The sequence below is a fragment of the Cydia fagiglandana genome, chromosome Z, assembly GCF_963556715.1.
Source record: "Cydia fagiglandana chromosome Z, ilCydFagi1.1, whole genome shotgun sequence".
Lineage (NCBI taxonomy): Eukaryota > Metazoa > Arthropoda > Insecta > Lepidoptera > Tortricidae > Cydia > Cydia fagiglandana.
In genome coordinates this window covers 35,189,349-35,207,327 of record NC_085959.1, presented here as the reverse complement: position 1 = coordinate 35,207,327, position 17,979 = coordinate 35,189,349, and the positions used below count along the sequence as shown (strand labels likewise).

At 37.2% G+C, this 17,979-nt stretch overlaps 1 protein-coding gene across 1 annotated transcript; it reads right to left on the bottom strand.

The window, feature by feature from the left end:
- Positions 1-1,385: 1,385 nt before the first annotated feature.
- LOC134678574 (uncharacterized) lies at positions 1,386-7,476 on the bottom strand. Its single transcript, XM_063537198.1, has 4 exons — positions 7,406-7,476; positions 6,305-6,498; positions 4,661-4,841; positions 1,386-4,442 (listed from the first exon to the last, which is right to left on the bottom strand). The coding sequence occupies exons 1-4, from the start codon at positions 7,428-7,430 to the stop codon at positions 4,249-4,251; spliced, it is 594 nt and encodes a 197-aa protein (XP_063393268.1). The 5' UTR covers positions 7,431-7,476; the 3' UTR covers positions 1,386-4,248.
- Positions 7,477-17,979: the final 10,503 nt, after the last annotated feature.

Sequence of the window (17,979 nt, the reverse complement as noted above, 5' to 3'; positions counted from 1 at the left end):
CTCAAAAGAAAACTTTAACCCCATACAAACTTTCATCCCCTTTTTAACCCTGTTAGGGGATGAATTTTACAAAACGCTGAAATCACTTTTATTGTCTTCTAATAGTATCTCCAAATACAAAGATTCAAGTCCCGCGCTCGAAATTTTTTTTGATATCCATACAAACTTTCAACCCCTTTTTCACCACCTTGGGGGATGAATTTTCTAAAACGCTGAAATTAGTTTTCTTGTATTTGAATTTGATACTTTTTTACAAAGTTTCAAGTTCCTAGCTTAAAATAAAATTTGCACCCGAAGACGAACTTTCATCCCCTTTTTAACCCCCTTAGGGGTTGAATTTCCAAAAACGTTGCAATCACTTTTTTTGTAATCGGCTATTATGCCTTTCTACGAAGTTTCAAAGCATTTGTAATGGATTAAAATTTTCAACCCCTTTTTAACCCTGTTAGGGGATGAATTTTACAAAACGCTGTAATTACTTTTCCTCTCTTCTAATAATATCCCTAAATACAAAGATTCAAGTCCACCACTTGAATTTTTTTTTGATATCCATACAAACTTTCAACCCCCTTTTCACCACCTTAGGGGATGAATTTTCAAAAACGCTGAAATTAGTTTTCTTGTATATTAATAATATGTCTTTTTACGAACTTTCAAATTCCTAGCTTAAAAGAAAACTTTAACCCCATACAAACTTTCATCCCCTTTTTAACACCCTTAGGGGTTGAATTTCTCAAAATCGCTTCTTATCTCTTGTACACTTTATAAATGCAATCTGGTGTGCAAATTTCAACTTTCTGGCTTTTGTAGTTTCGGCTCTGCGTTGATGAATCAGTCAGTCAGTTAGTCAGTCAGGACACTTGCATTTATATATATAGATATAAATATTTTCCTCTAGGTCATGTCTTGCATTTGCTAGAAAGGGCAATATATTTAGGTAATTATTACTTTAACAGCATTAGAACTATTGCGGTTGCAGCATTCATACGAAACTGATTCGAATATATTAATTGGAGTATTAAACAAAGAACCCCGTCGATTAATAAGAGTCGGCACTTTAGTCGAGAGCGTTTTAACTTTTTGTAAAGTGCAACACTTTCCCAGCCCTCGCGAGTGCCCTTCAAAACGTTACTGCGATTAGAGAAATGAACAGCGGTGTTGCACCCTCCGCGGCACACGCCACCCGACAAGCCATTCAGACTGGATCTGGAAGAGACTTCTTTTTTAGACATTTTATCTAATACCCTTAAACGAACAATTCTTGTTCATTATGAATCTCGGAAACGGCTCTAACGATTTCGATGAAATTTGCTATATTGGGGTTTTCGGTGGCGATACATCGATCTATAATTCGTTTTTTTTAGCATTAAAAATAAGGTAAACAATCTTGATGTGTTTTTTAATTGAAAAACACATTTTAAAAATAAGTTACAACAAATATGTACAATTATGAATCTAATACAATCATTTATATTCTTCTGCTTTCATAAGTCATACCTAGTTGTCTTATGTAGGATCTATAAATTTAATTTAAGATGAATTTCTGTTTTAGGTTTTAGTTAGTTGAGCATTTAACGTACTGTTATTATGTTATTGGTACGGTAAACGTAAATTGTTTTGCCAGGCTAATATTTTTTTTGTTAGTAATGGAGTAAAGGTCGGCGGAAGTTTGAAATCTCATACAAATTTTGAGCTATGTGCACATACCCGCGGGTCCTTTGGTTGGTTAGACTGGCGTATGTTGAAACTAAAGAGAATCTTAAAAATATACTTATGGCGTAATGACACTGGTACCCTGGGTCGTTCGCCGGGTGTAAAAAATACCGGGTGCTTGCCGAGCTCAACATTTGATTCGGCGATAGCCTTAGGTCAGCGGTCGGCAACAAGCGGCCCTATTTTGTATGGAATATTGACAAACGACAATGTCTGATAAAGTTATAAATATTAACAAAGTGCGGCCCGCGTCAACTTCGGTAACCACTATTTGGCCTAAATGTCTCACTCGGCAATACATAAGCATTAGCCAATTCTAAAACCCGTAAGAATTCTACAACAGTTCACCTTCCTAACTTCATATGTATAACAGCTCGTATAGTTGTCGTACTTGTCGTTTCCAGAAACTCTTGGTGCGGGTGACACAATACGAACCACGCCACAAAATGGCGGATCCGTGGAATACAATAAATCAATTGGAGTGGGTGGTTGACTTTTCACTCAAATGTGTGGTTAATTGTAACCGAAAATGACTGTTGATCGAGCCACACTTAATTTGAGTGGTGCTTTAGTGTTATTTGTTGGGGTTGTATTTTGTAGCGCTGGGGTGGAAAGTAATGCTTCGGTCGGGTTGATTATTTGATATTTGTATTAATTTTGTTAACCGGAACTATGCGGCAATTAAGCATCTATTTAGATCGTTAAATGCTTTTCGATTACAGAAATCGTTATTATTAGTTTATTCTTTGAAAATTTTGGTTTGTGCTGATGTGCTGTTACGGAATATTAAATATGTGCAGAAATATTTTTTTATACTAAAAGCGGCAACAGTAGAAAATTTCAACTTTGACAAAAATAAAGAAAAATTGAGGTGAGGTTTCTCGGGGCACACGGTACCTGCCCCTCAGTAGCATAATACGTACCAGAGTATATTAAACTTCGTTCTATTCAGACATCTGTTTACTGCGGCCGACAAAAAAATTACTCACAACCAAGACAAATTAAGTACGCTGTTTTAAGAGGGAATTTTGACTGCATACTTGTATCTGATTAATCTCATCAACAAGGAAAACGCTCCTGCCGGCGTATGTGACTGGCCCACGACTGGCCATACATAGTAATTATCACAGAAAACCGCCTAATTATGTAGAATTATTATTTACCTACTCGCCCATGCCTGTCATGATATTTGCTGCACCCTTTCACGATAGTAAATGCAATGGGTAATTATAATGTCTTTTGATGTCATCTGACTCTTAGATTGATTGATGTTAGCATTTAATTGTTTTACCCGCTACCTACTTAATTTATTGTTAATGATATATTCCATGTCCACGGCATGATATATAGGCATTTCCGCAATTTAAGCTTGCATTTAGTGACAAACAATTTTATTGGAATATAATATTCAAACAAGCACATAGTACTTAATATCTTATTTTCATTATAAATTATATTTGTATTCCTTCAAAATGTTTTGTATAATAGGTATCTAAAGTAGGTAGGTACCTAAGTGTTTTCTAACAATTTAATCATAAAATGGTACTAGTATTGTAGTTACTTGGTTACGTAGCTGTGTTGAATGCAGATCCAGTCAAAATTTAGAGTACTTTCGCATATGCTCATATGGAGATTGAAATACCAAATTACTAATTTAATTCTACACTTTATAGTGGCTGTAAAATAAAATGTATTATCGTATAATTTAGTAAAAATAAAACAGATTACATATATTATCTTATCGGAATAGCTTAGCTATGGTAAATAGAAAAATAATTTGTCCACGAGCATGTGTTGAGCTCTGTGTAGGGATGAAAACTTCATAAAACAAGTTTTAAAAAATCATGAATAGTTTAATTATTAGTTGTCGACGACCTTTAAATGGAAATTCCAACTGTTTATTTAAAGGGGCTGTCCATAAATTACGTCATCGATTTTTGACGATTTTTGACCCCCCCCCCCCTATAATCATCCAAAAATCATGCTTCAAATGACCCCATTTCCTCCTACTTCATGCTACCGTCATCCGATGTCCAGACCCCCCCCCCCCCCTAATTTTAAATGACGTAATTTATGAATAGCCCCAAAGGTTAAGTCATAAAGTCTATTATTGTTATTAACACTCTACCTTTTAAAAATAACTCTGTTTATTTCGTGTTACATACATAGATACACATAATTATTTAGCCATATACTTAATATTTATATTAACACCCGTCATATTTCTGACCAGAATAAATAGTAACATGAGTAGTAGAGTAGTAGAATAGTAAATAGTGACATTTCACGGATGAAACCTGATCCGAAAAACATTCTACTCTAGGATCCCTATATAATAGTTATAGTACTGCTCTAACAACGGAGCGCAGACGGTTGATGAGATAATATGTGGTGATTTTTTAGTACACATTTTAGGCAGTCTTGGAACTAAATCAATAGCTGCCGCCATAAAATCGAAGTTACGCTATCTTTTTAAAATGTCATGAGATAATTACATGAAACATAGTTGAACATTTAAGTTATATTCAACAGTCCCTAGAGTTGGTTAACGGGGGTGGCATCATCAGGCCAGAAGGCGTCGAGCAGCGTGCGCAGCCGGTCGTCGACGCTGTGCGTACGGCCCATGAGGAAGGCCACGTGGTCCACGCAGTCCAGCATGTGCAGGTAGCGGCCCTCCACCAGCTTCAGCCGCATCGGGTAGCGGTGGAACTCCGCCAGGTCGAACTTGCCTGAGGAGTGCAAACAACCAATTAGGATTCTAGATTGTTTTTATGCGAGGGGAAACAAGCATGCACAAAATGGTGGACTATCTAGCACGAGCGCGTCAGACTGCTGTTTTGGTTTTTACAAAGACGATTGTCATTTGGTTTCCAGTAAAAATATTTCCAGCCGTTCCAGGAAGTAGGTCGCGCGGGAGGTATGTTCCATAAAGTAGAAGAATAAATACCATTATTGGCTGGCATCTGAAGAGTTCTGTAGGAACCGTGGTCTTCCAGCCGCTCCAGGAAGTAGGTCGCCCGGCGGGTGGCGTTGGACTGCGCGCACGGTATCTGCATCTTGAGGGTTAAGTTCTTCCACTCCAGGTTCTCCACATATTGGGCGATTAGCTCTTTGAGGCCATTTCGTTCCTGGATATTTGGTCAAAGTACCTACTTTTATTCTAATTTTTGTTACGAGTATATAGTGTAAGTATTTTCATAGAAACTTATTAACATTTAAATCAAACGTTAGCTCATTCCACCGTCCCCATTCTACCATCGGACTTTTAGACGCACGGCCGGTTTCCATCCTTACTTGGTAGATATTCCGCCAATTCGCACTAAGCGCTTTGCTTCTACTTTCCTTATGCGCACTGCCAAGGAATGGAATTCCTTGCCGGCGTCTATATTTCCGTGCTCTTATAACCCGGCAACCTTCAAATCAAGAGTGAACAGGCACCTTCTGGGCGAGCTCGCTCCATCGTAGGCCACGTCTACGCCTCGGCTAGTCTGTGGCCATGAGTAAACCCATGCATAATAATAAAAAAAAAAAAAGCTCGGTAAGACTCTTTTTACTACCTATTCAAAAATTAATATTTTATAATTACTATGGTAAAGAATATTTGTATTTCGTTTTTAGTAGGCTTTGGGGATTCCATGCGACAGTAGAAAAGTAAATGAGTTAATACAGTACGTTGCGAATGTTACAGTTCCAGATAAACGAATTTTCTACACTGCCAGTTCCCTAGTGATAAAGAGGAAATACCTCATTTGGGAAACGTACAAAACTGCCGTAAGGCCAAGGTTGCCCGTAATACATGTGTTCCTGCATTAAGTATGTGAGACAATAGGTATTCGTACCTATCACACTTACACTCTTGCTACCTACTACCGGTCATAACTTTACACGCGATCACGGTATTAGTCTGAGTGATCTGGTTAACACATGGAAATTTAAGACATATATGTCAATGCGGCCAATTACGTCAATAGCATTTTTTTTAAACAGTACACAATTGGTAATTTCCTGGATAATGCAGCGATTGCTGAAACTAATTATTTGTACGAGATCATAATTATTTGTCTTTATCAAACTATACAGAGCTAGACCAAAAAAGTCTGCAGCGATTTTGATAGCGCACGCAGTGCATTATTTATACGTCATATTATCATAGAAGTTTGACGTTGCACTGCGTGGGCTATTAAAATCGCTGCAGGCTTTTCTTGATCTAACTCTAGACATAGTGTAGGTATGTAAGTTAAATATTAACTTATACCGGGTGTGGCCTGTAATATGAGCAAAAAATTAAACTGTAGGCTGTACTCCTCATACTGACCAACATTTGTTTAGCGACTTTTAAAAATAATTTGTGGTTTGATTTTTAATTTTTTAATACACTTTAAAGTTTATTCTAAGACGATTGCGAATGTTGTTATGTTTAAGGCGTGACAAGCAACGTCAAACTTGTTGAACAAAAGTGTCACCGTTTGAGGAGTACAATCTATGTTTTAATTATTTGCTCGTGTTACAGGCCACACCCGGTATACATAATATTTACTGACAGCTCCAGATGGTTCCTGTGCGCCTTGAATGTACGCGGCTGGAGACTAACCTCCTCATGGACTCGCGAGAAGTCCACACAGTGCGTGTTGTCGACGACGTTAGTGGCCTCAGTCTTCATGCGCAGCAGTATCCAGGTGCCCACGGCATGCTGCTCCTCGAAGCGGGCCCCGCGCCCCGACTCGTGGCAGCTCCAGTGGTTCTTGTGAGCCTTGGGCGCGGCTACAGCCACACCTAGGGCTACCACTGAAAGATACATAAACAATATGTAATAGGAATACGATTTGTCATCAAACTGGGAAGTCTGCTCGCAGTCAGCTACAGCTAATGTCTTTAAATAAGCGGCGCATTCGTCAAGTACTTATTATTATTGGTTAGGATAATAATATCTGGGAGACCGAGCTTTGCCCGGAAGACATATAAAAAATTTAAAATGGGCGTTTTCCCAGAGATAAGATAGGTCTTAAGATAGATCGATTTATCGCCCCCGAACACCCCCATATAGCATATTTTATCGAAATATAAATAAACAAGAAATGTTCGTTGAAAGCTATTAGATAGATAATATGTACATTCATTCGATTTAACAGCAGTAGCGTATATTATCAAGGGCTCAATTTAACATGTTAAGTCGTTAATTGTGACATGTCAATGCCATGGCTTATATCCGTCACTTTTTGTAGCAGGTATGTTCGGTTTTGAGACCCTCGACACCGTTTAAAATATTAAAGATGTCAAAGGCCGACCGTTTAAAATATTTATGTAAAATACCACTCTAAATGTTCTGTAGAATAATACACAGGGCAATAATTCTCGCCAATGTATCTAATTTATGGTAAAGGTACAAATAATAAATATTTTCTATAAGCATTTGAAGGAAGTCAAATTCTATTGACATGTAATATTATAAAAAATAGTACTTTATAGTATATTCAATATACATATATGATACGAGCAACTAAGGGCTGTATGTGGTTCAGGAAGGCGTGTATTCAAAAAAGATGTAGGTATTCCACGAGAGGAATTTTCGTAAATCATTTGAGCAATAAAGTAAGTAGATAGCTAGTATACGTTTAAGAATCAAATATGCGAACTTGTCACACACAATTAAACTATATTTAGAGAGAGCTTTACGTATTAAAAAATACTATACCTAAAACGGTGAGATGTGGAAACATGATGCGTACTGCTTCAGTTCAGACGAAGCAATGAAGTTGATGACAGAGCGAATCGTGAGGGGGTCACTTATTGTGCGAGCTTTTAAGAAGTTGGAGAAGGCAATTAGCATTTACATTCATCGTAACTACAAGTATTCCTCACGTATTAGACACACCTATTATATTAGATATTGTAAGTACATACATAAGGTAGCTAGTTGCCTCGAGACGAACTTGTACTTTGCATACAACTTCGTGCTCATGCAGGTTTCTTGTCGATTCTTTCCGTTAGGTGCCACCATAATGGCGCAATCACCATTGGGCAAATCGCCGGATCGGTCACCGAAAGTAGGTATTCATGACGTTGCCAGGAAACTGTCATTATTTTGCCTGTGGCTAACGATTAAGCTAGTGTGATTGGGTTATTATTCGACAAAAGAACGAGTAAGTAGCGTAAACACCCCAATAATCGACATGACAAGACGTAATATTCGACATCTTGCTGTCAATTATTGAAAATGTCGATTATTGGAGATGTGTTGGGCACTGGAACCTCTACGTTACTACCCCGAATTGTGTTTGATATTTTGCCTGAAGTGATATACGTATGTTTGGTAACTCCAAATCATTTATTCACATTATTAGTAATAATTCCCGCAAACGCAGTGTTAGTGATAATTAGGTACTTTGTACAAGTTTTACTAGCTCCCATAACGTGAAGTAGGCCACTTAATACCTAAATTCTTGAGTGTGGTGAAAAAACTACTAAAAATTCCCGAACCTTATTTATTTTAGTCTTAGGCACCGACCGATAAGTGATTCCTGGATGTGGACAAGTTACCCGTTAATTAATTACGTTTATATCCGCACGTATGCGTATGCCGGATAAGTTCAAAGAAACAAAACTAATCGCGATATCATGCGATATGTAATATTTATAAATTGGTTTTGGTTAAGCAAATACCTACTTAACGATAAACATATATTTTTGTAAATAAGACAAAACTGACTAAGCGCGTTTTTATTTGGCGGGTCATACTTAAATTTAAATACATAGTAAGATTAAGGTTCTAATTTCTAAATTGCCCATTCACCACACACTTTCTATCATTTAATTCATTTACATATAGGAAATGAGTTCCGGGATAAAAAGTAAAATATTGTTGCCTTTTAAATTTATTTCATATACCTATGTAGATTGTAGTTAGATCCGTTCAGTTCAGCCATTATTAATAAGCAAAAGTCAAACATTTATAATCCTTTATTATTTACACACATACTCAGTTGTGATTTAAAAACTTAGAATTCAGTACCTACGTGTAGATATTTATCGTTAGTTTAGGCCTAATTAATGTTTCTAGCTCGCAAGAAAGTAAGATATTTCGTAGAATTTGCGACCCAAACCCAAGTTTTCTTATGAGTGGGCAACTGCTATTTCGAAACGTCTACGGAATGACGGACCTATAAAAGTTTAATAAAATCTGAAATATTATAAGTTTACTACTTTAGTATATAAAATAGTTGCCAACTCTGCAAAAAGAGTAGCTCGTTGTAGATGCGTTGGCGAAGACTGTCGAGCAAACTGGATAAACTGCCACATCCCGTCCTCAGTACAGACGGTTTAATTTCTGAATAACTACTCACTGCACGCTGAACTGCAAGAAGTACCTACTTATAGGACAAAAGAACTGATTGATTAGCGGTTGGGCATCTAACACAACGTGGATTGAGTCTGCCGAACGAAAGTTAACCCTACTAAATCCAAGGCAGTTTTATTTACTTACACCCGTCTTACACCCTATGCTTACACGCGTATCTAGAAATAAAAAGTATTATTCACGCTCATACCATACTAAATGCTTTGTTGATTAGGCTTTTAGGTTATTATTTTAAAGAGAATATTAGTTAATTATAAGTTTGAATAAGTAATTAATTTTGTTAGTAAAAACAAATGATATATAATGTAATACTTACTTATGAGCCTGTCATCGGCATTTTCCCACCATTTGGGGTAGAATGCGTCCAAGTCGTCCCGCCATCTCCTTTTGGGTCAAACAGATCACTGTGTTACGTTCTTTCCTGTAGACATACACAAGAGTTAAGGGCTATAAAGTTTAATTTTCTTATTTAAAAATGTATACAGTTCGCGCGAACACGCTAGTTTTCTCTCCTGTGGGCAATAGTTAACAGCTTGTGGGCATGTAAGTAATGATTTTATCATAGTTCTGTAAATAAAAGGAGGACCTTTTTACGTGGGTAAAGGTTAAATAAGAAAATTAACCTTTATAGCCCTTAACTCTTGTGATGTCTACAGGAAGGAACGTAACACAGCGATCTGTTTGACCCTTTTCGGTCTGCCTGAACTCCGGCCTGCACCGTCTATTTGGGTCTATTCGACAGGGTCGAGTGGAGAAAACGAGGGGAGGCCTTTGCCCAGCAGTGGGACACCAAAGTAGGCTAGAAATAATAATACTAATACTTATGAGCCTAGCTATAGAGTGTCTCATTGCTGGGCAAAGGCCTTCCTCCTCCCTTTCCACGTATCCCGGTCTTGACCCGTCTCCCACCAGGCGTCCTGTCAAAGGCGTCGAGGTCATCTCGCCAAATATTAATTAGTTTTAATAACTAATATTTGTATTTGTAATATGTAACTAATTTTTATTTTAAGTTTATTTAGTTTAGAGATAGTTTGTATTATTATTTGTAAGCTAATTTAATGTTTGTTTATTTACGTTATAACATTATAATTTTTTCTCCCACTAATTTTATCACAAAAACGTTGTTAAGCGCGAGTAAAACTATTTGAAGGTTTAATAACGTGTTATCTTGGTTGTAACCATTTATGGCTGTAATATATGTATGTCAAGACAGTCCATGCTAAGTGTATCTTATGCTGTAAGACGTGTAACATGACCGTTGGACCGCAGCTCTTCGCGGCGTCCTGATGTGTGGTTCGAAACAAGGGGCGCGTGCCCTTTTGTTTTGCATTAAGCTTTTGCGACCGCGCAATTGTTGATTAACGTCGCATATTTATATAAAGCCCTAACCGACATGTGTCATTGTTCTTCTGAAGCACAGCCCTGTTCCTAGGGTGCGGCAAAGTGGGCCTTTTAAAGCGCTGTATTGCTGTTTCGGTTTCTGGCCGGGACTTGCGGTCTGTGCGCACGCGCTTACGCCAATCCTTTGTTGCAAAACAAAGTGAACGCACCTGTCGCTCTTAAAAGCCTTTGGTCTTTAGCTTTGTCCAGTATGCAACCAATGTTTTTTTTTATTGTACGAACATTAACCTTATGTTACCTACGAGTTCCAAAGGAACCAGAGAGAGGGCCTACCGCGAACACCGAAGTACGCAAATTGCGGGTATCTTTCTCTTTTACTCCAATTATGATATAATTAGAGTGATAGAGAAGGATGCTCACAAATTGCGAACTTCGGTGTTCGCGGTAGGCCATCTGTATATTCAAAATGGACGATTATTTGATTAATTGTATCAAAAACGGGGAAATAGTATAAAAATTAACTTTAGACAAATTAAGAAGGTTGTAGAGTCGCCATGAGATATATCGGAGCGGGCAGGCTGTTTACATTATCTGAACACGCACTGTAACGCCCTGACTATAGAGGCGTGTTCAGATATTTGTGAGCGCCTTGGCCACTCCGATATATCCGATGGCGACTGTACATATATCAAATCAAAATCAAAATACATTTATTTCAGATAACTAAGATCCATACATGATAAATTTAAATAAAATTACAAATAAAAAAAAATAACAATAAAAATCATACATCACAATATTACTAATAAATGTTAAAATACAATTAAAATTAATATTAAAACACACAGTTAAAATTAATAAATTAAGCACATAAAACTAAATAAAATTTTAAAAACATAAAACAAAGATTAAAATCACAGTACGAGTAGGTAATATCTTAAAAACTATTTATCATATGACACACACCCCTTGAGACTATATATATATTTAGCCTTTCAATACAGTGTCGCTACCTACTGCTGGTTTTTTTTTCGCGGTTTTTATTCAAAAGATGCATAATTAGATACCCGTAACAAACCTATTAATATTTCTTGACATGTCAAATACAATTCTTAGGTCCTAAAGGCTTTAAGAAATTAATTATGACTCTTGGCCCAGGAAAGCATCCGTTGCGTTGTTTATGGCATGTGTATAACGTGTCGAGGATATCGCAAGATTAGATTAGAGCGCGCCATATCTCTGCACGATTTACGCCTACGGGTGACCCTCCGCGGGCCGTATGGTCCAGGCTGAGCACCATTATAATATGGAATAATCGTCGATACCTTATCGCGTCCCGATGCAGGTGTCACCTCTCGCTCAGAAGACTCTCCGCACCTGGAATTCGAATTAGCGAAATCATATTTCATCGCGCGTCATTAGCGGCGGTTCTAATTGTTGTAGGTTCGCTTCGCCTTTTGTTCCGTTCGGACTTCCCGGCGTGCTTTTAATTACCGCCGGCCGAATGCGTTAATGTAATCAAAGCTCGATACATCATACTCGCGCTATCTCCCCGCCTCGGCTTGATTAATAATTCTAATGAGCAGCGGTGCCTAAACGAGTTAATAAAACGTTCGTTTTTTACACCGCGGTGCCACTGGGAGCCGTAAACGGGCGCATCAATCACCGCTTTGTGCCTGCCGCCGAATTGCCTAATGATTGAGACTGCAGCGCTGCCCGCTGCCCGCGACACCGACACTTCAAACGGACGCACCTATCCCCAAGTGGTAATTGCCACAACCTAATTATTTTTAATCTACCTCCTCTACCAAAGGAGGAAAACGTTACATAGCTCGAAAAATCGGACTCTGTTAAATAAAATCCATTATCATTGCCAAATTGCTTAAAATAAACCAGTAGCTTAGCCCGCGGCAGACTGAAGGAAATAATTTAATCATAGCTACAAATAAATATATACCGTCTCAATGGATGGTTCATGTTTTAAATTGATATTCGATTTCAAATTAAATCGGCATTATGCTGCTGTAATCATACATTTGCGTAGCGAATATTTTTAAACAGTAGTTAAAAAATATTAAAACGAAAACGTTGATTATTTACATTTATTCAGAATGCAATTGTAACTAAAGTGAAAAACAAAGGAATTATTTTAGATCACCTTCAAAATGAGGATCAGGAAGGTACGTGACAAATGGCAAAGATTAGTATGAATCACAACAGTTTATTCTGTAAAACTAGTGGGAACGGGCTTCATCAAACACTATCAATCACGCAGCACCCGCCGCGGGCAGAATTGCTTTAATTTGATAAAACGCAATTAGCTACCAAAAAGAAATCTAATCTGTAGACGGCTTACAGTTTTTTGGCCGGTGTAATTTTTGGGATGTGTTCCACTTGTAGCTTATGAAAGTATTGTACAATATCTCGGTTTCATCGAGGGCTATAATACCAAAAAGAATAGATAGTATAGAGGTGTCATAGTAAATTTTGTAGATAGTATAGAGGTGTCACAGTAAATTTACTGCCATCTATCGACACACGACTAAAACTGAAAACGAAAACGTATAAAATAATCAAAAAAAATTATGTATATGGATAAATGATTTTATTATTTTTATATCATTTTGATTCATGTTCATTCACTGATATCCAAGATTGTGTTAAAATTGTTAAATATGAAACGGTGTCGTCACGCCATCTAGCCGAGCATAGGCTAAAGGTGTGTGCGGCATCTATCCGAGATGACTTTGTCTTGATTTCCGAGGCACGTTTTTTCCTTAGAATTTATTCATCTTATACGAAGTTACATAATTATGTCTTTGATATACTATGGGACTAGAATTGACTAGATGAATGGTAACTAAAAGCTATGAGTAAAAATAATTGATACCTACTTACATTCGTAATTGTATTAAAATGCCTTCTTACAATGTGTGCAATATTTTGTTCTAATCGGTTACAACGACATAACATTTTCGGACTTAACTATTTATAATTTCCGGACTATTTATATATATAGGTATATATTTTATAAATTGTAATCTGGAGTAGGTAGGGCCCGATATTTAGACCTAATGTTTCTATTGAATATTGTTTAATGTTTACGAATTACTACTACATGAATTAGTTTACAGGAGAATATCCAATCATACTGTTTCACGAGACGTACCGTCACTCTCACGTAGGTATCGTGTGCAAGGTAGCGACGAGATTGGCAGCCCGAGCCAAGTGGAACGCCGCGGGGCTTAATGTGTAATTCTCCGCGCTACCAACAGGTGGCAGCAGTGCAGCCGCGGCGTTTCAAATCTGACAGACGCCATTGCCTTTACGTCAAAAAGCCGCGAATAAAATTAATGATGTTCGCGCCTTAATGACGTCTCACGACGCCGCTCCATTGTATCCGTAATACAACAATTATTAAGATCATTTATTAAGTTTATTGATCTTTTAACTTAATCTTTTATTTCGTAATTTAGTTCCATGTGAGCTGCGAAGTCTGAAAAAAATATCTCATATGCAGAGGCATTTTTTGGACTATTTTTGTCATTATACGGCGTGATGTGAGCGGGTCTTTGAATGTGGAAGCAATTACTGCCCCGCATGTGGTTTGATTATGTACGACGGACCATTCCATCTAGCGGTGAGGCCATAAAACGCCGGTAAAAACATTACTAAAACCTTAGCCGTTGGTAGTTTTTAAGCTTCCGTTGCTAAATTGAAGTTGATATTAAGAGCTATTCTTACAATTTAGGTAGGTAGGTCGTTTGTTTTTAACTTTTCTTATGAACATTAAGAGAACAAAATACTTGAGTGTGTGGTTGGACATAAGTAATATTTCGTTGGGAAGGAGATACAGTTTGGGTAGGGACCGGGCCAGGATGGTATATAAAGGTTAGCTGATAAGTATACCTAAGCACTAGAAGTTAGTTTGGCGGTTGCCAGCAGGCGTTGCTAATTACGAGTTAGTTGACAGTTAGCGTCCTTTGGCGCCGAAACTTGGGCGTCTCATCTCTAATAGCGGCACTTGCGATGTAGTAAGTGCCGTTTCTACATGTTTATAGATAAAAAACTTACCGGCGTTTTATGAAAGCGCAAGAAACTAGACACGATAGTTGAAGAGAGCAGTAGCGATCTGGGACGCAGTGTTGGTCCAATTGACAATGTATCTTTAGGCACCCCTTTACTTCTACACAATTTAAGACCAATGTACCGGTTTTAAAATTATATACCTATGTACAAACATTGTTTGAGTAATTGTTTATCAGCAGGGGTGCAAACAAGATTTACTAGATGCAAAGCAAATTTATTCTGCTGTGCTCTACTGTGATCTCATCATCTGGAGCATAATTTGAACATCTAACAACACTAAAACAAAACAACTAGGTATGCGTAAGTTGAGGTCGGTCTGCCAATTAAGCTAAGTTCTTTTAGTACTTACCTACCTTTCTTTCCTTTCCTTTCTCACACGGGGGGCAGGCAGGGGAAAATCAGAAGATTCGATGTTGATCTTTAAAATTTTAGTTAATAATTTGCATTAATGAAACGATAACGATTCATTGGTAGCATAAGGGTAAGGCTTACTGTGTAAATAATTAATTTAGAATGGCGGTAGAACTTGTCTATTTTAGTTTTTATTTACCTATTGACGTTGTAAATTTGTGTGACCTATATAGGTAATGGAAATCTCAAATTGACATCACCAAATAATATTTCGGAATGAACTTGAAAGTACATATTACACAAAATTATTATAAATTAACAATTATAAATTAAAGTTTCAATGATCACAAAGTTAATCGTAATAGTGATATAAGCTGCTTATAGAGCATTACAAACTAATGTTCACCGCTCACGGACTCACGAGCAAATCGCGAAACAAGCGCTCGTTGCAAACAAATTAAGACACGGAAAACACGTCCCGCAAAATTATATCTAACAACGGAAAATTAATACCGCAAAATAATTTTCACAACAAGGAATCGATTTCACAATAATTGTGAAGTTGTAATATCTCAGGATCATAGACATATTCATCGGTAATTCCTCGCGGGGCCACGACTGGAAACCGGCGCAATTAGATGTAATCGTGTCGGAATTATTGTAATAACCGAAAAGGATCGATGGTCTAACGATCGCTGATGGTCGATCGGCGCAGGCGATTGGCCGGACGCACGCCAATGCGCGCGCAGGCGGACGATAACGTAATTATACAACCCCGCGCTCTCGCTATTCGCCTCTATTTTCAGATTGATCTCGGGCTGAAGTCAGAGCCTTCGGGCATACGACAGGGTGTGCTTAAGTAGCTAATTTCGCTTATAAAATGGTATATATTTGTATGTTAAAAGATTTGATAGCTCTGCTTGTATAAGTACCTACAATATTTTCGTCATCTCATGATAAAAAAATAAGCATAAGTACAACTTGAATGATCAAATATTAATACGAGTAACGAAGTAAGATAGTAAAAATTAGGCTGATTTGAGTTACCTACTGTTATTTTATGTTTGATGTATTTTGTTAGCCAAGCAACGCGTTTATAAATAATATGCTGTATACCTAAGTATTTGAAGACTTGGAAATTTACCTAAGAATAGCTGTGACGAGTACATAGAGTATTAATAACGTTTAAATTGGTAGACAACTAAAACCGCTCCTATAAATAATTAATAGTTTAAAAAACACTAGAAAAACACGCCTTGGACCTTTCTCACAAGTGCAAACACGACAATGATACGATATTCTTCATGCTTCATCATCAGACCTTGAAACCCAATCGTGGTCAAAGTTCATTACAAGACTTTTCCAACAAATCCAAACACAGCTATGATACGATGTTCCATCATGAAGTTCCGGTCATATCATGTATTTTCATCAGAACTACATACAGCTGCCAATTTTCATGACGCTACGATCCTTGGAAGATGGTTAAATTAGTTATCTTAGATTCCATTACATAGTTACATACAGCCCATACAGGTCGACCTAATAAAAGCGTGTTAAATATATTGCATGTGAAGCTATATTGAGAAGACAAATGGTCAAAGCCAGTGTCATTAAGTAACATGTTTTTATTTGTTTTATGCTCTGATTTTTAGGAGTAAATATGCACAAGTAAGAATATTTTGCTTGACCCGCATTCGTGGAGGCCTTGTCAATAAAATCTCTACTTCGCAGTGTGATGTATTACAACTAGCGTATTACAATTAGGTATGTATACATATGTATTATGAAGGTAGGTAAATATATATGCTAAAATAGATGAAGAATACGCTTACAGTTATTACGCATAAGACAATTACCCTGCTGTCGGCCTTCGACCACATGTTAGCTAAAAGCTGACACAAAGATACCTAGAGTGTGTAATTGGCACAATTATCCGTAGAACGCATTGCAGGTATCGTGGTCACGTAGACGACTCCGTCCATTACAGCTACGTGCCTTTAAACTTCAGGCTATGTACTTCCATCGGTCACCTAGCGTTCACCGAACACGACCGGCGCAGTGTGAACTGTGATTGCTTATAGATCTTATAGGAGCTTTGAGCTCACTCTATGTTTTTTTAGAGGCCGCTCGCGATAGGAACAGCAGTTCAGCAAAGCCTAGCACATTATAGACTGCATGTGCATTGTGAATTCAATGGGCAGTTTTGTATGATGATGGTATTGTTACATCTATTAAGTTTAGCCTTCAGTCCTACTTAAATATTTATAAATAAATGTTATGGGGACCGATAATTAGTATATAAAAGGCCAGGTGATCATTTGTAGCAGCGTGTAGGTATAGCTTTTCTTCCATCACAGAAGAGTCCTTATGCTTCAAGTGCAATTAGGTCCTTTCCATCTGAAATTTCAACAGAAATTATGATAAAAACATCCAAATTGCACATGCAGTATGGAAAGTCACTTAGAAACATTACAAACCCGAATTGCCTCGAAATATTTAAGATAGTCAGTTACAAACTTCAATGATCATGTTAGGTAACACAAAAGTAAATATGACACATTTTAAACAAAAATATGGAGTATCTTAAAAAAAATCTACTGAATTGATAACCTCCTCTTTTTGAGATTTGGAAGTATAAACAAAACTATCAGTATTAATAGTATATTCGATTTTGAAACAAAAATGAGAAAAATATTATTAGTCCTTTTAGCATCATTGGCCATCTATTATGTTAATATTGGGGAAACCTTGATGTATGTACTTACTTACCTGCCTAACAATATACAGTTCAGTTGATCATATTTATGTGTATATTCTTCTATTACTTAGGTACTATGTAGGCGTGGGCGGCTACATGTACAAATTTGTTCCGATGACGACCGGTGCGTTTTATATATTTACATACATATAACTAAGCATAATTTTAGGTTCTCAAAAGATATCATATAACTATGCTTATTTAAACAAAGTTACGCTATCCTTTTATAGTTAATAGGATTTCTCTACTTAAGACATCTTCACTTCTAAAAATACAGATTTACACCTATTTGAAAATTGCAAAGCGCAGCTCAAACCGTTTCATAAATGCATAAGCTGCCCGACTCAGCCGCAATGCCATTTCGTCTCTT